This window comes from Hoplias malabaricus, chromosome 3 (assembly GCF_029633855.1).
Source record: "Hoplias malabaricus isolate fHopMal1 chromosome 3, fHopMal1.hap1, whole genome shotgun sequence".
In the NCBI taxonomy this organism is placed as follows: Eukaryota; Metazoa; Chordata; class Actinopteri; order Characiformes; family Erythrinidae; genus Hoplias; species Hoplias malabaricus.
In genome coordinates this window covers 56825902-56853264 of record NC_089802.1, presented here as the reverse complement: position 1 = coordinate 56853264, position 27363 = coordinate 56825902, and the positions used below count along the sequence as shown (strand labels likewise).

Genomic DNA, 27363 nt, shown 5'->3' with positions numbered 1-27363 from the left:
AAGATAAAATTCATTCATCCATTCATTATCTGTAACCGCTTTTCCAGTTCAGGGTCGCGGTGGGTCCAGAGCCTACCTGGAATCATTGGGCGCAAGGCGGGAATACACCCTGGAGGGGGCACCAGTCCTTCACAGGGCAACACAGACACACACACACACACACACACATTCACACCTACGGACACTTTTGAGTCACCAATCCAACTACCAACGTGTGTTTTTGGACTGTGGGAGGAAACCGGAGCACCCGGAGGAAACCCACACGGACATGGAGAGAACACACCAACTCCTCACAGACAATCACCCGGAGTGGGAATCGAACCCACAACCTCCAGGCCCCCGGAGCTGTGTGACTGCGACACTACCTGCTGCACCACCGTGCCGCAAAGACAAAATTATGATCCTTAAATAAAAGTTTGAAAAATCAGTCAAACACAAACTTTCATTTAAGGCAGACCATTTTCAAGCAATTTCCTATATCATCTATATGTATTAGCATCTGAATATGTGGTCTGTTTTTACAGAGAATTACAGAGGAAAAATACATTTTATTCACTGTTAAGGCGTAAATACATCAGTAAATATATGTTTAAAATATTTATAACATTAAAACCTCTGTCCAATAACAACCACTTATTCCAAGCAAAAATCTACCATTAGCGTGATGATTCAAAAACCATCAGGCATCTTTATTGTAATTACTGTGTTGTAATGCTGGCAGTACTCCATTCCTTCCAACATCCATTCCATTACTATGATACACTGATTTTTTAAACTGTGCTCATGTTTAACAGAGACCATGCACAAATTAATCTCTATTAAAAAAAAAAAAAGTTAAAAAAAGGTAATTTCCATCTTTGTCAAGGGAGGGCACAAATTCATCTACTCCACCCCAATCCAGATTATATATTGTGATGTTGATGTTACCACATATCATATTGCGTAACTTTTACATATACTTGCTAAAGTTGTCTATAATTGCTTAAAATATCAAATATAAACACCCAAAAATATAAACCAGATCTGCTCAGAAAAAGCTACTGCATGAGCAAAAGCAGCACAATGTGTGTGTGTGTGTGTGTGTGTGTGTGCACGCGCGCATCAGAAAGTAAAGCTTCATCTCTGTGCCCAGATGGTCTCCTTTGTGTGTGTAGCACCTATTCTGACAAATAGTCTGGGGCCAAACGTCTGTTGCAAGGCTTGAGGCCCCTTCATTTCTTCTCTCATTCCTCCCCTCTCCTCTCCTCATCTCCGCTCTATTGCATTCTTCTGCCGTTTATTCACTTTATGGGATTATTGAGGCACTTCTCTCTCGCCCGCGATTCATTACGCTCCTAACTGCTCACTTAGGTTTATGCCCCTTTAAATCCCCCTCCAGATAACCAACTAGCCACGGTAAACAGGGACAGAGAGGGAGGAAGGCCGAAACATGAGGGGAGAGAAGAGCTTGGGGGTGGGGGACGGGGAGAGGGAGTCATCAGAGAGAAAATTAAGAGATGTCACGCAGCGGTGATCGTGGCAGTGACGAGAAGCGGTTACTCGCCATTTTTAACACGGTTGCCCTCTTTCTAGTCATTAGTAATTCAATTTGGTCTTTATTAGCCACTCTTATCTTCTGCACAGAGTCCCTCTGGCTAGCCCATATGACTCCCCCACCCCTCTACACACACACACACACACACACTCCTCCTCCTCTATCTCCCTTTAGTCATTCACACACTCCTTGACTGTACCCTCGCATTCACCTCGTTTCTTCCCCTCAGAGGAACTTCACCTTAAGAATACAATAATGCAGCCATGTTTTAATAGAAAGACTGAGGGGGAGGGAAAAAGGGAGATGGCCTTGTGGAAGGAAGATGAAGCCACTTTGAAGGCGAAAGAGACAGTGTCAGAGTGTGTAAAGTGCAGTGAAATAGACTGCAGGCGATTACGGTGAGATGGGCCGCCTTGCTCCCTATCTACGGGAGGAGGGAGTGGGCTGTAAAAACAGTGATTGCTTTAAATCAAGTCGGGCCTATATTCTCCAGTTCGTTAAAACAATCCAATTTGCAAAAGGATAATTATGCATTAGCTCCTTTTTATCTACTGAGTGCGAGCGCTGGCAGGGTTTGATAGCGTAGCTACATTCAGTGCACCATTGCTGCAAATTACCCACTATCGGCACATGTACACCATCACAGCCGGACTGGACAATTAATTAATCCCCCCCAGCACTACTACCCCCAGACCAGCACCCTCAACCTCAGACCACCACAAGGAGCTCAATAACTACAGGGACTGGGAGAATGCTGACCTCTACTGGACAAGTGCTTGTACACATTTGTAAGCTGCACATTTGCCAGTGAGGTAGATTAAACTGATTTTAAAAAACTAAATACACTATAAACTAAACTTTTACACCCAAGACAGGTCCCTGGCTTATGTGTTGATAGTAACATACAGGATACAAACAGACTTCATTTATTTCCCAGTAACTGTTCTGTGCTAATTGCTCATTATGTCAGTTAGTCACAGTGGGTGTCGGAACACTGTGTACATCTATTTGTTTTCAAGGACGCATCTCACTAATAGGTTCAGAGAGAGCACAAAATGTATTGGTCTGGCATTTCATCACCAGCCTTATCATGTCCATGCTCGTGTACGGACAGTCCTTAACCTAGAGTGCCAATGCACCACAGGATTCAGAGTCTTCTCTCCTCCAAACTCTAAACTAATCCACTCATAATAAGGACCTTCCTGAGTTCAGAATGACTGTGTTAGAATATGGCAAACAGAAACATCTGTAATGTGAACAGTACAATTACAAGTAATTACAATTTTACTGTATGCACATTAAAGGGACATACATTATAAAAATACTTTTTTAGTGTACATGCACTGGAAGTACCCACCAACCCACAAAGAGTGAAAAAAAACATCCCAGTCAGTTTTCTGCTCTGCCTATGTCAGTTAACAAAAAATAAAATTAGTCGGATTTTGTGCAGCATCTTATGTAGAGTGCAGAGACTTTAGAATTGTCCCAACTCCTCATTTGAGTTTGTCATATGTCAGGTTAAGACCCATGTTTACTTGAATTTGGAAACACTAGGTTAAACTAAGTAAATGTATTTTACAGGTATCCAGAACAGGGGAGTTAAGACATGGGGGAACACTGCTGTGTTGTTTGATGTTTGTGCTATTTTGACCAAAGCCAAGCTGTTTCATTAAGACCCTAGAACTGTGTTAACATATGTGGAAAAAGGGGTTTTATATGTCCCATTTAATGAAGAATATAAGTATAAAGTTGAATAGGTTGTCATCTGGTTGGCTTATAGTAAGCATTAAATAAGAATATGTATAAATTAAATTTGGCAAGATGGCGGCAGGTAGTGTCGCAGTCACACAGCTCCAGGGACCTGGAGGTTGTGGGTTCAAGTCCCGCTCCGGGTGACTGTCTGTGAGGAATTTGGTGTGTTCTCCCTGTGACTGCGTGGGTTTCCTCCGGGTGCTCCAGTTTCCTCCGGGTGCTCCGGTTTCCTCCCACAGTCCAAAAACACACGTTAGTAGGCGGATTGGGGACTCAAAAGTGTCCATAGGTGTGAGTGTGTGAGTGAATGTGTGCATGTTGCCAGGTGAAGGACTGGCACCCCCTCCAGGGTGTGTTCCCGCCTTGTGCACAATGATTCCAGGTAGGCTCTGGACCCACCGCGACCCTGAACTGGAAAAGCGGTTACAGGTAATGAATGAATAAATGAACAAATTTATAAACAAAACTTGAACTGCTGCAAGCAACAAAAAAATTATTCTGCTACTGGGACTTGTCCAGCCTTTAAATGATCAGTCTGTGCAAAACACACCCATATTTACACCCCCATAGGTTTTTCTTTTATAACCTACCCATTTTGTTTATAACTGTTTATAACAATTCCCATATGTCTTTTTGCTGCCTCAACCTCATTCTTCTCTTTCTCTCTCTCGGCACAGTCTTGTCTCCCTTCCTCCTAATTCCCCCAAGCTTCCACTGCCACACCCACATCCACCCATAAATACACACTTTCATTAGGTGAAAAAGCAAACTGAATATTCTCCAAGTGTGGAGATTCCATAATTTTTTCCAGGGATTGATATTACAGACCTACCTGTTCTAGGAGTCCATGCAGTACTGGTGGGGGTGGAGGAGGAAGAGAGCCGCCGGAGCTTGTGCCTGCCGAAAGAGATGAGCGCTCTTGACTGAACACGTCTGGCACAGCCCGTAGTCTTGACAGAAGTGTGTGTTCTCCTTCTCAGTGAATAGCGACTCCTCACAGTCACCACAAAAAGACTGGATCTCCTTTCTGGAGTAGAATTACTAAAAACAGATAAAAGTAATTGTAATAAAAGAATTTTAAAGGGTTTAATACATTAGATATGAAAAGCATAGGCATATAGGTACATCAGAGGGGTACTGGGTGCTTAATTCACAGAACAAATGCAGGCTTTGGTCTGCTGCCATCTTGTGGCCACTTTGTAAACCTCCAGGGTAGTTTTGCAGCTTTTGTAACCTAGTACAGTAGAAGATATCAATTAAAACAAAATGATGTACCAATTATTTAAACCATATATATATATATATATATATATATATACACACAAAGACTGCATGTACAAACTAAGAAATGTTACTGGATTTTAGGGCTGTGCCATAACGTATCATTCACAATAATATTGTCATAATTTTTAGAACAATAAAAAAAAAAAATCAGTATTATGATATTAGTGATATTCAGACTTGTTTACGTAATGACGTGATGCAGTTACCCACAATACAGCATACATTCTTTACACGAGTCATATAGCCACAGTGAAGTACAGTGGAAAGTGGCTCTGAGGTAGAGGAATTTGCTCCCAAAAAATTGGAGTGACTTGTGGACGTTACAATATATCAGACGTACAAAAAAATTATATTAGAAATGAAAGAAGTCTTTAATATTATTAATATATATTAAATATATTTAATTTAATATACTTCATATAACATTGATTTTGTTGCAATAGTCTGTTTTTGAAATGAATATACGTATTTTTCTGTGTTTTGTTCATATCGCCAAGAATATCATTATCGCCAAAATACCCTGAAATATTGTGACATTATTTTAGGGCCATATTGCCCACCCCTACTGATTTTTGCAAAAAAATAAAATAAAATAATATATATATGCTCATTTTTAATTTTATGCCAGTAATGAGTTCCAAAAAGTTAAACTGAAAAGTATTGAACCTAAAACTGTAAAGGACTTCTGGACATCATCATCTATATTACATAATATTATTAAAAAATCAGGGAATCTGGAGAAATCTCTACGTGTAAGGAACAAGGTTCAAAACCTACATTAGTTGCCTGTGTCCTTCCTAAGGCACTAAACACATTCCTCCCACTGCATTAAACACAGACATGATTCAGAAGGATTTAAAAATCACTGTCTGTGAACACAGTTCTTTATTGCATTCACATATCAAGTTAAAACTGTATCATGCAGAAAACCATATAAGAGTATCCAGAAACTCCAGTGCCTTCTTTGGGCTCAAGATCATTTAAGATGGACTGAAGTGAAGAGGAAAATGTCCTGCGTTCCAAGCAATCTAAATCTGAAATTCTTTTTGGAAATCATGGATGCTGCATCCTCTGAGTGAAGGGGGAGAGGGACATTAAACACCTGTGTCACTTTGGGCTCAGAACAGTCCACTAACCAAACATATTCATCCAACAGAGTGCCATGAGCAGAATCCAGTGATCAGTGTTGAATGACTACAGCAGGGGTTCCCAAAGTGCCTGAAGGGTTCATGGTTTCACAGGGTCTCCACCACACATCACTACCATTAGCCCAAAATAACGTTGCCCATCATTAAGTAACCGAAAGCGGCCAGTGCTCCATCTGCTGTAGGTGGTAAATCGTTCTGTGACCGAATCCCGATACATACCTGTCAATCTGGATTGAGGAATTTTAAATATCCACACAACTTAGGAAATTAAATGGCCCATGTGCCTGGCCCCCACTATAATGCCTCATTCGAATACTTCGCCTTGCCAATAGCACTCTGACCAGTGTTCAGCCTCAGTCACAAGATAACGCCTCACAATTTATACAGTGAGGTATAAAAAAAGTGGATCTGTGGTGGAAGAATTTGTTCCAAAAAGGAGACCCAAAAAGGTGGTTTGGTTATAAAATATAAGATATACAAAAAAACATGGTCAAATGTAGGATATGAAAGAAGCATCTAACAACAAAAGGGGAAAACACAACTAATCTGTTTCACTGCCTCAAGCAGAAGCATGAAAAATGCAGCGAGGAGAAGTCAATTGCTAGTGCCAGCTCTAATCAAAGCAAACAAACGACACTGACTCTAGCATAGCATCTGTTTTGTATTTGTTTAGTTACTGTGATGTTTTAAGCGTATTTTTTGTATAAATGTTTAAGTTGTCTGTTTATGTGCATGCACTATATTTTCTGCAAAAGAGATTAGTGTTAGATTTATTTGTTACATTATTTTATACAAAATTAGAAACTTGATAACTTGCTGTTGTTTATAAATTAACCAAAATTTTACAGATTTTTCAAAAAAATATATACAAAAATATAATTTAAAAATTGATTTTGTTGCAATATTATTTTCTTTAAATTACTTAAAATATTTTTCACTGTTTGTCATATCACCAAGAATATTGTAATCACAAAAATACCCTGAAACATTATGGTAGTTTATTTTAGGGTCATGTTACCCACCCCTATTTAGAACCCTAAACTGAATTTAGCCCATGTGTGTAATGCAATTGACCTAGACAAATAATTGTAACAAATCTTGTAACTTTTCATCTATCAAATTATAGAAAACGCAACAAAAGCAAACATCAAAAGAAAAATGCCCTGTGTTAAATAAGCTTCCAGTAAACTTGGCAAAGCAATGAAAAACTTGTAGGCTTCATTTGTGGAACTGATATATACAGAACTGTGGAGTCATTCTCATGACAATCATATATCCGATAAAGACAAAGGACTGGGACAAACCTTGTCTAATATCAAAACTACTGGAAAACATTCTTACCTGCTGCTGCTTCTCCTGATGATCTTGGTTCTGCTTCTTAACTTAAATTCACTACTAGGAGAAGGCTTAGTGATGGGATTTTGCTGGACTCGAGTTGAAGATGATCCCTGGCTTGGGTCCTTTCCTTCTTTCTGAGCAGTCCATCGATACACAGATCCCTTTCTGGAAGTTTTTGGGATGCATGCACTTGAAACAATGGAAGGACTCTGTGCAACAGCCTTCCAGCGATAACGATTTCCATGGCTGTCTTCAGGTGTGGAAGTACCTCCACTAACTTTAGTCCTCTTTGATAATGTAGAAGGTGTGCAAGTGAGTTTTTTTGTTTTGTCTGGTCCCTCTTTTGTTGGTTTTCCAGCTGTGTTGAGAGCTCTGGGAGAGAGTTGCCTGTTTGGCAGTTTGGCCAGAGATACTTTGGAAACTGTTGCATTAGAGCAGGACGAGGACACCCAAGAGTACTTTGAAGACCTCAGAGGGCGTGTGGAAAGACCAGATCTACGGTGCACCTTTTTGTTAGAACCATGGACTTGCTTGATGTTGGCTTTAACACTAGGAACAGTAGAAGCTGAAACTGAGTTTAAGGAAGATTCAGTAGAGTGGATATCTGGTTCCGGCTGGCTGTTCCTGGCTCTTTGACTCTTCACCCAGGTGAACTGTGACCTCTTATGGGGAGAGGAAGTTGTCTGCAGCTGTGCTTTTGTTTCTGATTTAATCTTGAGCTTCAAGGAAGGACTAGAGCATGACTGAGGAGGTACAATTTGGGCTCCTGGAATATCTTTAGCTTTTGTTGATATATTCACAGTCCTATTAGATGCAATGTTGCTGGTGATATGTGGTTTCATTTGCAGGTGTGCTGAAGTAACATTTTTGCTAAAGGCCTGATTGTCACAGGATGAATGAACAAAAGAGGTAGCCGGGATGCAAACCATATCTACTGTAGTTTTCAGTGTGGCATTTAGACTTTCCTTCTTTTCAAGATCACTCTGACAACCATCAGTTAATGAAGAAGACCCAGTAACGCCTGCATTGGACTTGATTTCTATTTCAGGCTTAGTCCTTGTAGGTTTTATTACAGTTCTGCCTGCACTGGTGGTAGGGGCATTGTCACCAGACACTAAAGACCCTTTTCCAGTTATATTCTGTAAACAAGCTGTACTGCCCTTAAAGGTCTTTGCCTTTGCTGTCCCCCTGGGAGAAACTCTACTGACACCACTCACGTTTCTGTTATCCACTGAGCCAGCAACAGGGAATGCAGAATTAACATGCTGAGGCTTATTCAGAAAAGCATCTGAAAACTGTGCGGGTCCTTCTCCGTGAACTTTGTTTGTTTTGTTGTTGAGAGAGTAGGTTTTCCTCCAGTAGCTGGTAGAATGAGGTGCAAAAGGCTGGGACTGATCTGAATATGAGTGAGTGTAATGTGGGTTGTGACCTTGGCCTCTACCCACACGACGTCTAGATGAAATCCACAGAGTTGAGCTTGACGGGACATCACCATGAACTCTCTTGTGGTCCTTAATAAGATCTGTAAAAACAAAATATGGAGGTTATATGATGAAAAGGCATATTGCAAACAAAAACAAGACCACTTACCTGCCTGAAAATGACAAATGACTAAAAAACGTCTTTGCTGCAAATAAAACAGGCTAACGGCTAACTCAAACCAGCAGTATGTTGCTTGGTAGCAATAAAACAAAATTACAATATATTATATCACAATATTATCAGTGTTAACCATGACAATGCTTTGCTTCCCTATAAAAAAGCACTGCCTGTTTATGTGGACTGTGTAAAGCAGTATGTGAATGAAAACAAATGTACCTACAGTTATGGACATTATTTTTAAAAGGGGTCATTAATATGTGTGAACATTGGGTGATACGGGCTGTTTAAACTGCATGGAGAGGTTGAGACACGTTATCATTAACTGGTAGGAGAAAGAGAAAGAGAAAGAGAGAGAGAGAGAGAGAGGGCGATGAAGACTAAGACTCCAGTCTCCATTTAAGGAAAGTTTTTCACAGAGCATAGGTGCTACATATTAGGCTATGTGTCAAAAGAGCCACATGAACCTGCTTAGAAAGAAAACCTGGGTTTTGGTTTATTAGGGCTTCAGAAATAAGCAGAATGTAAAAAATAACTATTGTTACGTGTTACTGTGAGAAACAAAAACTCGTTAGTGAAAACTCAAAGAAATATCATTTTAAACACGACAGAAGTAGGAAGACACGAATGGCAGTGCCTGTAATTACGTTACCGGAGAGCAAAAAATACAGTTTTTAAATTAAAAAGACCAAATGTTTCGTTTTAACGATAATGTTAGCATTAGGTAACCGTTAACTGTTTACGTCAGATAAAAGCTTCGTTACCCACATAAGAAACCGAGGAAGACGGTTAACACGGTTTTGCCAAGACAGTAAAAGAGAACCGAGACAGTCTAGTAGATTAAAGCTATCAGTAGTTTAGTTTCAGTAAAAGTCTTACTCTGGAGTTGTTCGATCTCTCTTTTTAACGCCTCGCGTTCTGCCATGTTCGGATCCTAAACACACTTCGTAGTCACGGAGCGCCCGAGGCCCGGACTGATGACGCAGCCCGCACCGGAGAATAGATCTACAAACGCTAATCCTTCACTGAGAGAACGCGACATTAGTTAAAGATCAACATTTTCGGATTTCAACGTGAAGTCACACAGGTATACAACAACTTGTTGGCCTCGTTTACAGTGAATACCAAGAAAGGTCTGGATAGATTTATAGCCATTATTAACTTTCGAAGGGTCTGGGGTATTCTTCTAGTTTGTTTTATTCTGGTAAAACGATCTGTAATGTCGTGACATTGCGGCTGTTTTAATTACGCAGTTCTGAGCTATTTCGAAGACCCCTACGACTTGAGCAACGAAACGAAAGCAGCCTGGCAGTGTGTGTAGGTATGCACCCACGTACTTTGTTTATTGATTTCTTTTTTCAGTGTGTAACATATACGGCTTACAAAATTGTTTTTGACAGTGTAGCCTTTTAAATAAGAAGTTAATAGTCATTTATTTTCTTGTGCGTTTTCATACTTTCACTTTCTTTCCTGGTCGATCTTCCCAAAACAGAGTAAAGAGCTGAAAGAGGAAATACCCTCACTGTGGCTCAGCTGTAATGCTAAACGCTTATGTCACTATTTTAGACAATAAATTTTATACAGTAGTAGGCAAATAATTGATATTCACCGCGACCCTGATTTGCAGAAAATTAGGAGGAAGAGGATGACGTTAATTTCCAGGTTCAAGACGATCAAAGTACAAGTTAATTCATATTCAGCGTCGGAAAAACTGAAAAAAGTACAGCTTACGGAAACTGATACAAACAGGATACAATCAAACACAATCTTAACAATCAAACACAGTATCAGCATTTTCATTTTTGAATAGAGATCTACAATGTGCTTTAACCCTTTGCTGTCGTTCTTTGAAGAATTTTGCTTTCAGTTTGTAAAATACTCAATAACTTAACCTTAGAGGTTTGCTGTATTTTGTTTCTTATAAAGTAACCCCAAACACATTTTATTATGCTGAGGTCGTGGCTCTGAGATGGCAAGTCTAGTAAATACTTTCTTTTTGGAAACAGTTGTTTTTGTTTTGTTTTGTTTTGTTCTGGGTTTTATCACTGCCTTGGGTGGCTGCCAGTAAGGAGTTTCATGTATTCTCCTGTGGTTCACTCTGGGTGCTCTGATTTCATTCCAAAATCCAGAATCACATGTGGTATGTTGATTGGTTGTGTGAGACTGCCCATTGTTGATTGGGTGGTTGTGTAATGCCCTATGGACTGGTGCTCTGTCCAGGGTGTGTTCCTGTCTTGAAGCCAATTATTCTATGTTGGATTTAGACAAACCACAACCCTAACCAGGTTGACGAGGTTAAAGAAAATGAATCAATGAAATAAATGAATTTTCCCATGGTGCGCAGCACAGTGCCATAGCAGGTAGTGTCACTGTCACACAGCTCCAGGTTCCTGGGTGTGTTCTCTGTCATCCCGTGTTTCATCCGGGTGCTCCAGTTTCTTTCCACAGTCCATAAACTTATGTTGGTAGGTGGATTGGTGACTCGAAAGTGTCCATAGTGTGAGTGTGTGTCGCCCTGTGAAGAACTGGTGCCCCCTCCAGGGTGTGTTCCCACCTTGCACCCAATAATTCCAGGTAGGCTCTAGACCCACCGCGACCCAGAACTGAATAAGTGGTTACAGAAAATGAATGAATTTTCCCATGGTGTTTATATGTGCAAAAAAATATGACTCAGCTTATTAATAAAATGATGTAAATAAGCTCAATAAACATCCATCCATCCATTATCTGTAACCGCTTATCCAATTTAGGGTCGCGGGTGGTCCAGAGCCTACCTGGAATCATCGGGCGCAAGGCGGGAATACACCCTGGATGGGACGCCAGTCCTTCACAGGGCAACACAGACACACACACATTCACTCACACACTGCTCAATAAACATGCTGCATTTAAATAATTATTATTCATTTTGATTTATATTTTACAGGTGCTAACGTCTAGCAATGGCCCCCAAATACCATTATTTCATCGCTATTGCATCACCTGCCCTGAATGGATTCATAAGGCCTGGCAGGATTTGTTACATAACCGAAGACAAATATTCACAAGCAATAAGGCTGAATAAAGATACCATTACTATGAAAATTATAGGCGTGTTTGTGGAACATTATGTACCACTTGAAATGCTGCGGCCACTGTCAACAAAACAGGCAGAGTTACTGTTGGGTCTTGACAAAGACAGTGAAAGATTTGATGAGTTTTCACTGTATGACAATTTAAACCAAACTGTGGACTTAGTTAAAGGTTCAGAAGTCAGAGTGGAGCACAATGGAGAATGGCTCAAAGGAGTGATTAGACACATTGGCAGACACATTACATCAAGAGAAGAACCAATCGGAGGAGTAACATTTGGCATTGAACTACAGGTGGGATGTTAGTTTTGTTGTACATTTTGTAGAAACATGGAGTGCTGCATAATGAAATAAATCACTAATGTATTGTAGTAATTTTCTCAGGGAGAAGATAAGGGAAAAGGCACCAGCGATGGAGGCACCATTTTTAATTGTCCGAAGAACTGTGGAGTTTTTGCCCCTTTCAACAGAATTAAACCTGTACATCACAAACCATTAGGCTTTTCCACCCAACATCAGGCAGTTTGGTCTGAGTCCTCCACAGAGGAGGTCTCTGTTGGAGATCGAGTCATTTATTTTATTGGTGATACTTGTCGCAGTGGCATGGTTGTGGAACTAGTGAAAGAAAAAGGCACAGTTCTGATCTCAACAGTAAGTTACTAGAGAAAAGGCCTCCACCGCATCTCCTTTAAATCAGAAATATGTCGTTTGGTCTTTAAATCCAAAACTATTGTGCTGTTCCTTTACAGGATAGTGATGATAATGGGAGACAGGGAGGAGAGATAACAGTCTCATTGAAAAATGTGTTTAAAGAGGAAGACAGTGGTAAGTGTGCGTGTGTGCACAAATCAGCCAAAACATTAAAACCACCCCATTTCTACACCCTCAAATTTCAAATGTATTCACTCCACTTACCATGTAGGTGCATTTTGTACTTCTATTATTAAAGACTCTAGCTAATCTGTTCTCTGCATATGTTGTTAGCCCACATTCATTGTGTTCGTCAGTAAACAGTTTTGCAGAACAACAAGAGAGCAGTTTTTATATCTGAGTGTCATTACTGGACTGCATGGTGGACTGTGGAATAGAGCCAGTGATTTGGCACAATGTTTAAAAACTCCAACAGGGCTGCAGTGCCTGATCCACTTTTACAAGGAGTGGTAGTTCTTTTGGGGGTCGCGGTGAAATCATTTGGTGACACAACAAAAGGACTGTAATTTTTGTCCTAGAAAGTATAAATCATCTTGGTACATTTGTCCACTGAATAAAGATTTAAGGCAATTAATAAATTACTGATTCTTGTTATTATTACACCTTACAAATAATGTAAAAATAAATAAATAAATAAATAAAAACTTTTCCAGAAATGGGGTTTTCTCCCTGGTATGAGTTTAATCAACAAAACTATTACTTCCTAGAAGAAGCATGAAATGTTCATTAGCAATATCAGTTTATTTTACAATATTACCGTAATTTTTTTCATTGTCATAAAAGCTCTTTGCGTGCTTGGTTGTAGAGTGTCACTGATTTGTAGCTTTCTCTTCAGGTAAAACAGAAAAAATAGACACAATTGAAAGTCCAGACATGGCAAAGTTTAATGCTGGTGGTAATGCACACATGAGTTTGAGTTCGATGGTGGAGGTGGACCTGGCGCAGGGACCAGCCTATGGAACTATCCGCTGGATCGGCTATCTCCCTGGAAAGCCTGACCTCATGGCTGGGCTGGAACTGGTACTGAATAACACTGCCCCCTTCTGGTAACAGCAGGGAACTATTCCCTTCTGGGAATGTTGTGAACATGTATACAATTTATTGCGTATGTGTAATATGTAAAGCCCTTTCTCTCTCACTACTCTTTTTCTGACTTGATATATTCATTTTTCAACATTTAAGGAAGAAGCATGTGCTGTGAGTGATGGAACATTTAAAGATATACGCTATTTCTCGTGTCCACAAAAACGAGGCCTGTTTGTTAAGCTCACCTCTTGCCGTCCTGATGCTCGTTTTCTGGGTGACACTGCATCAAATGGACATTACCGTAAGAACAGATCCCAGAATACATGATACATATCTCAATCCTTGGACAGACACAATTAATCAGTTGTGCCACATCTGAAAAACTGCCATATTATCAAACATGCAAATTCATGCTCTTTAAAAAGGGTCTGTTTTTTTTTAACAACAATTGATACAATCATACAAAATTGATATCAACAACATTTGATAAAAACCATGATATGCCCAGAAATCATACTGTTTATCATTATAACAAAATTTATCACAGTAACCATATAAGTTTCATTATATGTACTATCTGTATTACAGATCATAATGGACTGGATATTTCAGCGGCATTGGACAGTGTTCCACCCATTAAATACGAAGATGTGCTGAAGATCTTGATTGGAAGGAATAAGGGCATCCAAGGTCACTGTAACTCCTGCTACATGGATGCTGCCCTTTTCAGGTTGGAAATGCTGAGAAACCCAAGAAAAAAAAGATTAATATATATATATATATATATATATATATATATATATATATATATATATATATATATATATATATATATATGTGATTCTGGCCTTTTTTGCCAATATTAATAGAGAAGAATGCTGTGTTTTGTGTTTGGCAGCTGAAAAACTGAATTAACACACCGATGGTGTTATGGTAGAATCATCCACAATAAATATTTTTAGAAATACTGTAAAACCTAAAAAAATTGAATCAAATCAGAACTAAAAGCTGAAGCCCTGCACATTGTGTCTGCCTTTACATGCATTCTATTTTGTATCATGCAGCTCTATTGAGTATTATAACAATAGGTCATATATTGAGTTAATACTGAACTGTTGCCTTAACCATTTAACCATGCCTTTAAATGTGTGTATTTAATTCCAATAGAGAGAATTTAATTTGGGTTAAGCAGCTGATTCTAACTGATAGTTACATCTAACTGACTGGCACTTTTCCAATGTCTATTGCCTCCTACTGCCACTTATGGTCCGTTAACCAGTAATCACTGGCTAACATGCAGCTGCTGCTAACTTATTCCATTGCAGTTCACTGGTCAGTGGAAGGCACCACTAACTGACAGCTGCCTCCCTGGCTCTTAGCACTCGCAGACTGGCAGCTGCATCTATTAATTTAGCTGCTGCCATTTGCCGCTTCTTCCAGCTGCCACCAGTTATAAAGTAAAATCTTTCAGTAGCTTTGTACAGTAATGACTTTCTAAGCCAGGGCAAAATTGAACAGGGACAAAGAAGCTCTACACTGATTATAACTATTTGAAACCTTTGTTTTTGTTGTAGTCTGTTTTCCTGTTCTTCAGTACTGGACTCTTTGCTATATAAGGGCACACATCAAAAAGATGAGCCCATCCAGAAAACACTTCTGAGAGACATTGTAGGTCCTCTGCGGAGGTAAAATGTGTTCATTTCACATTTGAAAACCATTTATTAATTAATTTATTAATAATACAACCACATAAACACATGGTTGACATTTGTTTTACTATAATGAAACATTTCAAGTATGAGAGCTAGACTGAGAAGAATACATATCCAAGTAAATATCGTGATTGTGTGTGTGTGTGTGCGTCTGTTTGTTTGCAGTCAGGGTTTTGTGGGTGGCCACAATGTGATGAAGCTTCGAAAGCAGTTGCAGGACAGAGGGCATTCTTCTAGTTACACCACAGATGAGAAAGGTACCTTGCTTTTACCATGGATACATGTACTTCATTACTGTCCACTATTTACCTGTACACATCATACAAAGCATAATTTTGTATGATATTTAGATTTTAATGTTACCTTTTCTCTTACCAGTGCAAACCATTTTCTCCCCATGTCCACAGGAATGCAGCATGCAAAAATATCTATATAACTGAATAATATATTCAGATATAAAGAAAATATTTTTTACTATTTACATAGTTATGTATCCAGTGACAAATTATCAATCAGATATCAATCAGTTTTATTTATTTTATTTTTTTTTAAGTTGGCTTAAGAACAAAAACAAAAATACAAGTTACAGCAGAATGACCAATGTGTCTGCTTTTATATTCAGATCCAGAAGAGTTTCTGACTCTCATCATGCAAAACATTCTGTCACTGGAGCCGCCACTCAAGCTGTAAGTAGGGCACCACGTCTGTCTCTATTTCTGTTATTTTTACTTATATTCCCTCTGAGCTTAAAATACAAAATCTGTATTTCTCCACATTATTATTGTTTATGCGCTTTCTTTAAAGGCAAACATTTGAAGGACTAAAGGTGGAAAGTAGTTACTTTTACCAAATCTTTGTGGATTATAACAACTCTTTGGTTTTACCAACGGTACAGCAGCTCCTGGAGCATTCTTTCTACAACAATGGCCTCAAATTGGCTGAGGTGAGCCTCATATCATTTATATGATCATTGCTCAATTTTGCATTTTGTCATTGTCTGTAGATTATTGTGAGGTGTCGTTAAACAGGCTTTCTCATACCCAGCAATATAGAAACAAAGCACCCTTTGCTAGTCTCCAGATGTCCAGCAATCGAAATGCTGTGATTTGTTGTCCTGTAGATGGTGCTGTATGTCTGTACACTCTGTCAGTGAGTAATACCCACAGATGTCTCAAGTTTTAGCATGTGCCAGCTGCACTTCCTGAAAAGTCTGGCCACTTTCTAAAAATGAAACAAAACTGAAATCTGTGATTGGTTAATTGACTCACACCTTTAACAGACAAAGAAAAGATTTTCAGTGTTTTCACTGATAAACATATTCCTAATTGTCAAATATATATTAAATGCATTAAAAATTGATGCCCGCAATGTACTGAAAAAAATCTGGGACATCGGCACGTATATCATTAGGTCGCATCATTTCTTTTTATTACATTTTTAATAATTAGAAAATTAAAGATGTGCAATTGCAATATTTGCCCATTCTTGCTGTGCACAAGAGCTGCTCAACAGTCTGTGGTCGCCTATGTCTGATGATCCATCACCCAAATCATACTTGCTCTGTGGTGAGCCTAACCATTGAAGAGCAGCGTGAAATGGGAATGTGAATTTATGCAAAGAATCAAATTATCTATAGTCTGTAATTGTAGAACTACACAGTGCTCCTGTATGGTCAGTGGAGCTGATAAAATGGACAATGAGTGTAGATACAAGGTACGTGTTCCTAATGATTTTTCAGTGTATAAGATGATTCCATATACTGCAGTGTTGAAGAAGGTTTTTTTCCCATCAGATTTAGGATTAATTTATGATTAATTTGAGAAAAAAACCCAAAAAATGAGAAATATAATGGTCTGGGTAGCAATCTTACTTGTAGCAGCTGATGCTTAATAGATCCCAACTGATGATTGAAACAGCTCAATATTAAATAAACAAGCTTTACTCCTGCTGCCTCTAAAGGTTGCACCACCCAGAACCTCTTTTTATATATATATATATATATATATATATATATATATGTATTCGCCCCTACTCAACTGACATAATTTGACTTATAAATTATTTGAAAATAAATGATTGTGTTCAGCTTGAATAATTGTGGATGATTTTAACCAGGTCAAATATCTGTAACCAGGTGATTTAATAATTATTGTGAAATAAAGTGGAGTGCATGGCAAGCCAGAACCTCAGAGTTGCCAACTTCTCACCATTACTTTACGGATCACAGTGAGTTTTATAACCAGGACCTTCCACCCACCTTTCACCTTCTATTTTTATCTGTCTGAAACCAGGTGCCCTCATGCCTGATCCTTACCATGCCTCGCTCTGGGAAGCAATTTAAAATGTACCAAAAAATCATTCCGTCACTGGAGCTGGATATAACTGCTCTCCTGTCGGATGGTAAGCCTGCTATGATTTCATTAACTTCCTTACAACAATGCCTACCCTTTATATGATATGTGGCTCTGCTATGTTCATATGCGTTTCAGGTCCTCGGCAGTGTGTGCTTTGTGGACAGCTAGCACATGTGGAGTGCACTGAGTGTTTTGGAGATTCAGCTTTCAGCAATACTGGATTTAAAAATTTCTGTGACACCTGTTCAGCTCAGGTTAATTATAACAAATATCATACGTTGCTTTCAGTTGTATTTACACATGTTGCTTTGAACTGCACATGAGCACTTGTAATGTTTAGATATTTATTAGCTCCTGAAACATGCCATGTCTTTATGGACATAATAACATTACCATAGAAAAATCTATGAACTTTAGGCTTTCTGAATTTGGAAGGATTTATTTGTATTGCATTTGAATATTACCCTCAGGTCCATTTGCACCACTCTCGGCAGTCTCATAAACCTACTCCGCTGTGCCTCCCAGAGGGCTTCCTAAGTTTTGATGGCCCACCTCGCACTCTTCCACGGGAAAAACTGCAGCTGTTCGCAGTGCTTTGCATAGAGACCAGCCATTATGTTTCCTTCGTTAAATATGGACCACAAGCTACTGACTGGATCTTCTTTGACAGCATGGCTGATAGAGTGGGTGAGAAGAGTGCACCGTTTGTCTCCTGGATAGAAAACAAGACGCATTTATCTGAATTAAAATTGATTAAAAAAGAGGATGGCTTGTTATTTATAATGTCCATATTGTGGCATAAACACCCATCTTAGCATTTTGTTTCTACTGGCCTGAAACCTCTGTGGCTGGTCTGAGATGTTTAGAGAAGCCAGGAAGCTGGAATTAAACACTGAAGAGAATTTTTAGTTTTAATTTTAATTTTGCCACATCACTGTCTAAAATATTTTTCTCCAAAATGGTAACTTAATACATTTTAATTGTAGTAAAGGATCAAATCCAGTCAGGGTTGTAATAAGAAACTTCAGATTCACTGAATAATTCCCCCCAAAAAAATCATAATACCTTTTTAGTCATGTTGAAAAACAAATGACTTATGCTATTATGTATGTTTCACCTCTTTATTTCCAGGTGAGAGAGATGGTTTCAACATCCCAGAGGTTAAAGAGTGTCCAGAAGTGGTGCGTTATCTCAGTATGCCTCTTGCTGAATTAGCCACACAGGCACCTCGAGAGATGGAAGGCGTAGCAAAGCGTCTTTTCTGCGATGGCTACATGTATCTGTACCAGAGTCCCAACATGGCCCTCTATCACTGACACATCAGCACACTCAAAAATATACAACCTGAGTTGGTAAATTCAAGTATAGAATGTAAAAATCCTTCCCTGAAGTTCATCTGAATTGTCCTAACTCTGAGTCTGCTTTGAGATGATTAGAAAAGGCAGGGATTTGGAATTAAATTCTTGAGAGAATTTTTAATTTACTATTGATTTTATCCCTTCTTTATAAAAACCTTATGCAAGTTTGAACGCTCCTGGTCAGATGAGATGTTCTGTTTATTATCTAAATGGAAGATACACATCTAAAGAGAGCACACTTATGTGCATTTAATGCTGTTTCTGCTTGTTTGCTGAATATAATTTTAAATGATTTTTGGTTGGAAGCACAGTGGCACAACAGGTAGTGTGACTGTCACAGAGCTTCAGGGTCCTGGGGTAGGAGGTTTGAGCTTCGCTCTGTCTGTGAGGGGTTTAGTGTGTTCTCCCCATGTCTGTGTGGGTTTCCTCTTGGTGCCCTCCACCGTCAAAAAACACACATTGATAAGTGGGGGCAAGGCGGTGTGTTCCCACCTTGCGCCCAGTGACTCCAGGTATGCTCCGGAACCACCGCGACCCTGAACTGGATAGGTGACTATAGACAATTAGTGAACGAACGAATAAATGTGGTTGGTACAAATGTTAATGCTAGTTTTTAGGCTTAGTATTTATTTTTGTTTAAACAGATTAGATTTGTTTACTTTAAAGATGCATTAATTTATTTTCGCGTAGACAATCAGCAAACTTGTCATTTCTCCAGGAGCCAGGCTTTTGTATACAACAGTATGAGAGACACTTTGAAGAGTCTTGATGCCCCAGTTATTATTAATTTCTGTGCTTATGCTTTTTGTCAATTGGTGTATTTATACTCAAGTGTGCTTATCAATTCTGGATCTGGAATACCACTGTACACTAAAACAACTAATGGAAATACTGAACTAATTATCAAGTCCTTCTGAATGCGTCAGAGAAAACATTGTATGACAGAGTAGTGGTCTTCCAGGTACAGGATTGAAAACTACTGCCATGTGACGTTACATACGCAAAATGCACTTTATATGCTTGATGAATTCCTGAGTTCAATTGAATGCTAATAACCATTGCTACTTATAAATGTGCCTTGAATCCATGTTTGTGAATAACTGACATAAATCTTTATTATTCAATTAGACTTTTGGCAACACTTCACTCTAGGCCACCATCTCTGGAAATCTACCTTTTTCCATTCGCAATTCTACTTCTCTCTTACTTCAAAACTCAGCTCATGTCTTTACAGAATATTTCCACTTGCAATCAACACATTTTATTAGATTTCATTTTTCCCCAAACATTTCTACAAGATTTCCCTACATAAACATTGGTTAAAAAATAATAATAAAAAATTCAAATTTCAATGTAAAATTTCAAGTTTAAACTGAAGTGAACTGAAGTTTCAAATCCCTTTCTAAGGTGGAATTCACTAAAACAACCATTGTGAACTGACACACTGGAATAAGAATTTCTAGATGTTTATGTCTGTTTATGTAGATGTTAGCCATTTGAGTAGTGACCTACCAGTATTACCAAACATTTGCTTTGAAAGAATTAGAACAACAGTTTTATTTCTAGTAGACTATTGCTGAATCATTATAAGACACCTCCAGGAAAAAGGGAGTATATAAGGAACATTGTTTCAAATATTTGTTCATATTCATGATCATACACTTGAAAATCTTTAATTTGATTGTTTTGATTAGTGCATAATCCTGATTAGATTGATTAGCACATTTACATCTCAGGGAAATCAATGGTATAAAATAAATATTGTTGCTATGATCAAATATTTTTCTCTCTGTTGTGTGTGTTTGTGTTGAGAAAGACAGAAGCTGATGAATCAAACAATTTTCCATTGAGTAATATTAAAATTAATACAATTTCTTCAATCCTATAAATAAATAAATAAGTAAATGAATAAATAAATAAATAGGACCTGTGTTTTTGAAGAAAGGGTCAGTCAGGATAAGTAGCAATTAAACTGTTAAACAGTTCAGGTATTTGTCATATGATAAATTCAACAGTCGGCTTAAACATTTACACTAGATTCTAATGTTTATACCTTTCTGTTATGAAGATTGCTTCCTGGCTCCTGCCTACCTCACTGTCCCAGATATTCCTGTCCATTTTCTATAAACGAAATGTCTCGTGCGTTTGCACTAGGAGATGGCTTTTATGGCACCAAAAAAAAAAAAAAAAAGCAGTGAATAAATCAGAATAGCTGGTTAGATAAAAGAGGGTCTATGTAAATCAAATGGGTGATATGAAAAAATCTGTTTTTGTGAAATGTCCTGGAAAATTCAAGAAGATATAAATCTAAATGGAAAGCTTCCTAAGCCTAATGATCTCTTGAATATCTTATGGCATCTCTCTCTCTCAAACACACATAAGAAAAGCCTCTCCTCATACGCAGTCTCAACCAACTCCCTCTTGCCTTGACTTAGAGCAAAGAGAATGTATAAATACCCATCAGACAAGTTTCCTTTTCCTCCTATAACTGACCCCATTGTGGCCTTTTCTGCAAGACCAAATGTCTCCATTTGACCCTTATCCATGAAGCCTACTGCTAGCTGACCCATCTCAACTGTACAACTTATCTGAATGGTGCACACACTAATCAGTCCGTCAAAATAGGATTACAGTGCTGAACACAAAATGACTTGGGATCAATGGCTCGTTATTAGGAACAGCCTTAAAGTCACAATCAGGAATCTTACCGCTACAAGTAATTGATCATGAAATCAATTTAAGCTACTTAACTACTACCCAGATAGTAATGACTGGCAGGCCTAAATATGGCCCACATATGTAGTTATCTTATGGCCTTGAATGACTGTGTTGACTCAGAGTGTCAGATGCCAGATGCTTTCTGACTGACATAGCTCATGCTGTAAAACAAGTCCAGCCCAGCCCAAGGTGTCTGCTTTTTGTAACCCTTATCCAGATCAGGGTTGTGGTGGGTCTAGAACTTACCTGGAATCACTGGGCACAAAGCAGGAACACACCCTGGAGGGGGCCCAGTCCTTCACAAGGTGACATACACTCACACATTCACTCAAACCTTTGATGAGCCAGTCCTCCAACACTACTAATATGTGGTTTTGTGCTGTGAGACGAAACAGTAGCACCCAGAGAAGATCCACACAGGACACACCAAACTCCACATAGACAGTCACCTGGAGCAGGTTCCGAACCCACAACCCCAGGTCTCTGGAGCAGTATGATTTAACATTTCTTCTGAAGTCTAATATATTCAAGCTAACGGGAAAATAAATAAATACAAATATGAAAATCAATACTTTCCCAAATTATTTGAAAATAATTATATATATATATATATATATATATATATATATATGAACAAATTTCCCAACTAGACCTTAAAAATGAAAATGCAGTATTTTATTTAGTTACATTAAAAATATAATAAAAAGATAAATACATTTTAATCAGAAGCCATTAATTACATTTAAGATTTATCCCACAAAACATGAACATACAGAGCCAGGGATATTGATTTCCATTTACAGTTCACTGTATAAAGCTTCCACTTCAGAGCACTTAGACTTGTATTACTTGACATAGTGCATCCATTATTCTGTAAACTGCCTAAAGAACACAGAAAAAAAGTTTTATTTGTGAAAAAGCACAAATTAACTTTCTCATAAAAATGTATACATAGAGTAGCTATATGAAAATTTCTATTGGGCATGAATACACAGTCCATTGTGACTACAGTTCTGACAGTTAATGATCTTCCAAAAATGACCTCACACACACACACACAATACTGCTGGTCATAAAATTAGAATATCTTGAAAAAGTTGATTTATTTCAGTAATTCCATTAAGAATGTGAAACTTGTATATTATACTCATTCATTACACACAGACTGATATATTTCAAGTGTTTATTTCTTTAAATTTGATGATTATAACTGACAACTAATGAAAATACCAAATTCAGTATCTCAGAAAATTAGTTCAGAAATTCAGTGAATTATTTAGGTTACATTTAGATACATCAGCTCATTTCTCCTTTTCAGTAACTACTGAAGATCGAGTGTATAACTTTGTACACAGTGATCTGGGGGAGAACAAGTGCAAGAGAGCACAACAGAGCAAGCGCAAAAGAGAAAGCGAGCGCAAGAGATTGTGTGTGTGTGTGTGTGTGTGTGTGGTTGGGGGGGGGGGTAGGCGGTGTAGGGGGACCTGGATGGGGAGGGTGAGATTGCGCAAGAGAGCACGAGTAAGCGCAAGAGAACAAGCACGAGAGAGAGAGTGACAGATTTACTTTAGACATGTCTTCTAGGCCTAATATTTATGCAAATGGTACCAATGTTTTATATTTTACTGCACAAAAACAGGAATTACTACAACTGAGATTTTAAATATTGAATGTAATTTAATATAAATAACCTCATGTACAACGCTCCACATATCACTCACTTCTGAGTGGATTCCTTTTTGTGATGTATCTGCCGTCAATCCCCTCACACACTGCCTCAGTCCTACACTTACTCTTAAAGAGCACTGCAAGAGACAGAAAAATGGAGCCAGGTCAGAAGAAGACTGATGACAGACTGAAGTACTAAAGATGCTTAAAAAATGTTAGATGGATTTTAGATTTCAGAATTTCTACCTCTTGAGCACTCTTTTCTGATAAAACAGCACAAACAGAAGCACTAAGGTGAGAAAGGGCAGCACTCCCAGCAAAAGGACAGGCAATGGATAGAGGGACGGAGCTGGCAGAGAAGTTTGCAAAGGACTGTTCTCTTCATTGGCTGACCAACTGGGGAAGAAATATAAATAAATAAATAAATAAATACATACATACATACACAAAACAGAAACTGAGCTCATTTTAAGGCAACAGTTGCGTAGCATTAAAAATGACTGTTGTCACCTCATTCAACCTATAAAAATAAACGTAAATAAGTTAAAAAGAGCAATTAATTTATCAACTTACCTAGTAAACATTTAGCCGTTGATTCAACGTTGAAATAATGTAATGACTGTCGTCTGATCAACGTTCTCTTAAGGTTGAAAATGAAAGTTGAAAAGACGTCCAAACACAGCCATTGAAAAGACAACTATTAGACGTATTTTGGACGTCCTTTGACGTTATTAATTGGTCCCGAAATAAAGTACTTGTATAAAACGCATTTTGGACGTCCACTGACGTTATCAATTAGTCACCACTTAAGTAACTTATTAAGATGGATTTTGGACGTCCATTGACGTTTAAAATATGTCCTTGACGGACAGACTACTTTTAGACCTATTTTGAAGGTCCAGGGACGTTCCTTGTTTACTGGGTATGCTGTTGATTGGAACTGTCTATTTTAATAAACAAGTAATCTATCGATTATTTTGAGGTTTGAATAATCATTTCTTCATTTTAGTCAGGTTTTTGTTTAATTAACCCTGCGATCTTGGACAGGGTTCCTATTGCATGGACTCCAGTTTGCTGGGGGACTGCAACGCTTACCTAACCGTCGTGGTTAAGTTGGAGTCACTTTACCACTCAGTCATTCGGGACATATCCTGCCAGTCTATCCCTGCAGACCCGCACTACACATGTGGGCCTACCAGGTCTATCTGGCAGTTTTCCCTGTCATCTGATTCAGCTCCACACAAGATGGCGATCGGAACTTTGTGTTCATTATGGTCAAAGCACGCATTGGGCAGCATTTCACAGACATTCTTCAAGGCAGAATACACTCAAGACAGTTGATGGGTTCATATGCACACGACAGTTTTCCTGTCTGCGTGCAGAAGCCACGTTGCGGTGACGGTCTTGTTTACTGAGACAAACTCCAACAGTACGGCTGCCGGGCTGGGGACCGGCGAGTGAGTTCATTGGTTCAGTAATACAATATCATCCATTCATCCAGAGAGAACGCACAAGGGAGCACGGAAAACTAACTGAAAGCACAACAACTAATGGTGATTTCCATGTTAGTGATTGTGAAACTAGCTTACTCATACATCCTATTTGGGTTTTTTCTTTTGTTTTTATAAAATGACAATTTCAATACTACACAACTGTCACCATAAAATGACAAAAGAGCAAGAGAAAGTTTAGATTTTGAATTTTACGTTACACAAAAATGCTTTAAATCTCATTTGTACACCAAAATATAAACTCAGTATAATAAAGGCTCTTTTTTATTTATTAATTTTTCTTTCTTTTTTAAACCATCAACTCATTATGCTAAATTCCTATGCTGAACAGTTTAAGCATTGCAGACGTCAGACGATTATTACATACTGGTAACTAAAGAGGTCCAACTTTGACTCAGGAATAGTTTGTAACCCTAACTGCAGTTTTCAACACTGACCTGCACAAGTGTCTCCAGCATTCATTCATTATCTGTAACCGCTTATCCAATTCAGGGTCACGGTGGGTCCAGAGCCTACCTGGAATCATTGGGTGCCAGTCCTTCACAGGGCAACACAGACACACACACATTCACTTTTGAATCGCCAATCCACCTACCAACGTGTGTTTTTGGACTGTGGGAGGAAACAGGAGCACCCGGAGGAAACCCACACGGACACGGGGAGAACACACCAACTCCTCACAGACAGTCACCCGGAGCGTGAATCAAATCCACAACCTCCAGGTCCCTGGAGCCGTGTGACTGCGACACTGCGCCATCGTGCAGCCCATGTCTCCAGCATCCTGTCAGTAATACAAACCACTGACATTAGTAAAAGCCTCTGGACCAATTACATGACGAAAGGCCACGCTGAAATATTTCGGGTGTAAGCAAGCATTGGATGAAATCTGTTTATTTCACTCTCATTAAATCATGCTTCCTTCAGGTAGGGCTTGAGAACCTGCCCCAAGTGAAGCAGTACACATGTCGCTAGATCTTGTTTATGACAAACGGGAAGAGGGATTGTGAGACAGGCTGTAGGTTAGGTGCATGGGTCGTCTCTAACGGGCTGCAAGGGATAATCTCTGTGACCGGGTGAAAAGCTCAATGTTTCGGGAGAAGCTCTGAGCAGAACCGCATGGAAAGAAGTTTGAGGTTCATTAGGCATCTGATAAAGACAACCCCTTTTGACGCTCCTGCTGGAGTGAACCAGGCATGCGTAATTGGGAGGGGGCCCCAGGATTGACCCAGGACATGCTAGAGAAATGATCCCGCTAGGCTGGCCTGGCAATGCCTGGGGATTCCCCAGAAGGAAGTTGGGAAAATTGCACAGAGATATCCGGGATTCCTTGCTCAGCCTGTCGCCACCGCAGCCCTGAAATGGATTTAGTAGAAAAGACCAAGATAATGAATTCACCAAACAGCAATCTACCAGTAGATCAGCAAATCAACCAATCAGGAATCAAACAACATCTCAACTCTCTAATAATCCCTGACAAAACACACATCAGCAACCATCTAACGCCTGAGTAATCAACCAATCAGCAATCAACAGAGAAGCATCAGCAACCATGAGATCATCATCATGATTTTCTCCACTTGGTCCCAATTCAAGGTCACAATGACAACAGAGTGAGTAAAGAATCCTAGACATCTGTGACCCTGACAACCTCGACCAGGTCCTCCTGAGGGATTCTCTCAGGTCTTCCCTGGCCAGCCAGGACAGGAAATCCCTCTAGTGTGTCCTGGGTCAACTATGTTGTGGATTTCACATCTTAACTGCACACTAGTCACCTTCAGGTTCATTATTTAGGTTACTTTTAGATGCATCAGCTCATTTCTCCTTTTCAGTAACTACTGAAGATCGAGTGTATAACATTGCACACAGTGGTAAATTACTTAGTAATCTACAAAAACTTCTAGACAGTATAATAACTACATTAAACATGGCCATAAATATTCTGCACACTTCACTAATGTGAGGTTTTTAAAATTCTAGTCAATTGGAGGGAGAGAAAACACTTAGGGAAGAAATATAAACATCTACAGACTAAAAATCTACAGTCAAAAATCAATTATAATGTTGGTATCAGCTGTTTAATGCTAAAATTCAGTTTACCTGTATTGGAAGATAGCTTGTCAATTGTAGGGGTGGGCGTGGCAAGGTCAACATTTCAGAGCACCCATCAAGAATTATGAGCATCTGCAATATCTACAGATCTTTCAGCTCTTAATTATAATGTTTGTATGAACGTTTTAATGCTGAAATTAAATGTAATTGCTGCTGTTTATGGGCAGGTCCCAGAGGAGGTTTCAGAGCACCTGTCAGATGAAAATCAGTGAACAATATAGATTCAAGGTGAACCCACCCTTGAAACCTGTGTCAAAATGCAGAAGCAAATCCACAAAAATCCTATTCTTCTTTTTTCCAGAGATACATTCATTCATTGTCTGTAACCGCCAATCCAGGGTTGCAGCGTGCCCCGGAGTTGCGCCAGTACCTCGCAGGGCGACACACACTCACTTACACTGGACACTTTTGAGTCACCAGTCCACATACCAACATGCGTTTTTGGGAAAGTAAGTGGAGAACACACCAAA

General features: G+C 39.0%; 2 protein-coding genes across 5 annotated transcripts in view; one reads left to right on the top strand and one right to left on the bottom strand.

Annotated features, from left to right (window-relative positions):
- zc3h3 (zinc finger CCCH-type containing 3) overlaps window positions 1-9670 on the bottom strand; it is a 73895-nt gene extending 64225 nt beyond the window's left edge. The window contains exons 1-3 of the mRNA XM_066664870.1: window positions 9535-9670; window positions 7060-8578; window positions 4119-4327 (exon numbers count right to left, since the gene is read on the bottom strand). Of these exons, the coding sequence (XP_066520967.1) occupies window positions 4119-4327; window positions 7060-8578; window positions 9535-9580 (1774 nt within the window). The 5' untranslated portion in view covers window positions 9581-9670. The remainder of the gene's footprint in view (window positions 1-4118; window positions 4328-7059; window positions 8579-9534) is intronic.
- Window positions 9671-9733: 63 nt separating this feature from the next.
- Window positions 9734-20648, top strand: cyldl (cylindromatosis (turban tumor syndrome), like). 4 transcript variants are annotated; one of them, XM_066666665.1, is made up of 16 exons: window positions 9740-9788; window positions 9909-9972; window positions 11582-12020; window positions 12111-12377; window positions 12476-12551; window positions 13273-13457; window positions 13620-13764; window positions 14052-14193; window positions 15038-15148; window positions 15341-15432; window positions 15798-15861; window positions 15980-16118; window positions 17467-17575; window positions 17665-17783; window positions 18000-18216; window positions 18661-20648. In XM_066666665.1, exons 3-16 carry the CDS (start codon window positions 11598-11600, stop codon window positions 18843-18845), a joined length of 2274 nt encoding a protein of 757 aa, XP_066522762.1. In that variant the 5' UTR covers window positions 9740-9788; window positions 9909-9972; window positions 11582-11597; the 3' UTR covers window positions 18846-20648. The 4 variants fall into 4 exon arrangements, with proteins under 4 accessions (XP_066522761.1, XP_066522759.1, XP_066522762.1 ...); XM_066666663.1 differs by having other exon boundaries at window positions 9742-9788; window positions 9909-9976; XM_066666664.1 differs by having other exon boundaries at window positions 9734-9972.
- Window positions 20649-27363: the final 6715 nt, after the last annotated feature.

Excerpts from the sequence above, each read along its gene's own strand:
- cyldl (XM_066666664.1), top strand. The coding sequence starts at position 11,598 with ATGGCCCCCAAATACCATTATTTCATCGCTATTGCATCACCTGCCCTG. Across the intron at positions 13,458-13,619 it reads TCATGGCTGGGCTGGAACTG|GAAGAAGCATGTGCTGTGAG; the intron begins GTACTGAATAAC and ends TCAACATTTAAG. Across the intron at positions 17,576-17,664 it reads AACTGCTCTCCTGTCGGATG|GTCCTCGGCAGTGTGTGCTT; the intron begins GTAAGCCTGCTA and ends TATGCGTTTCAG.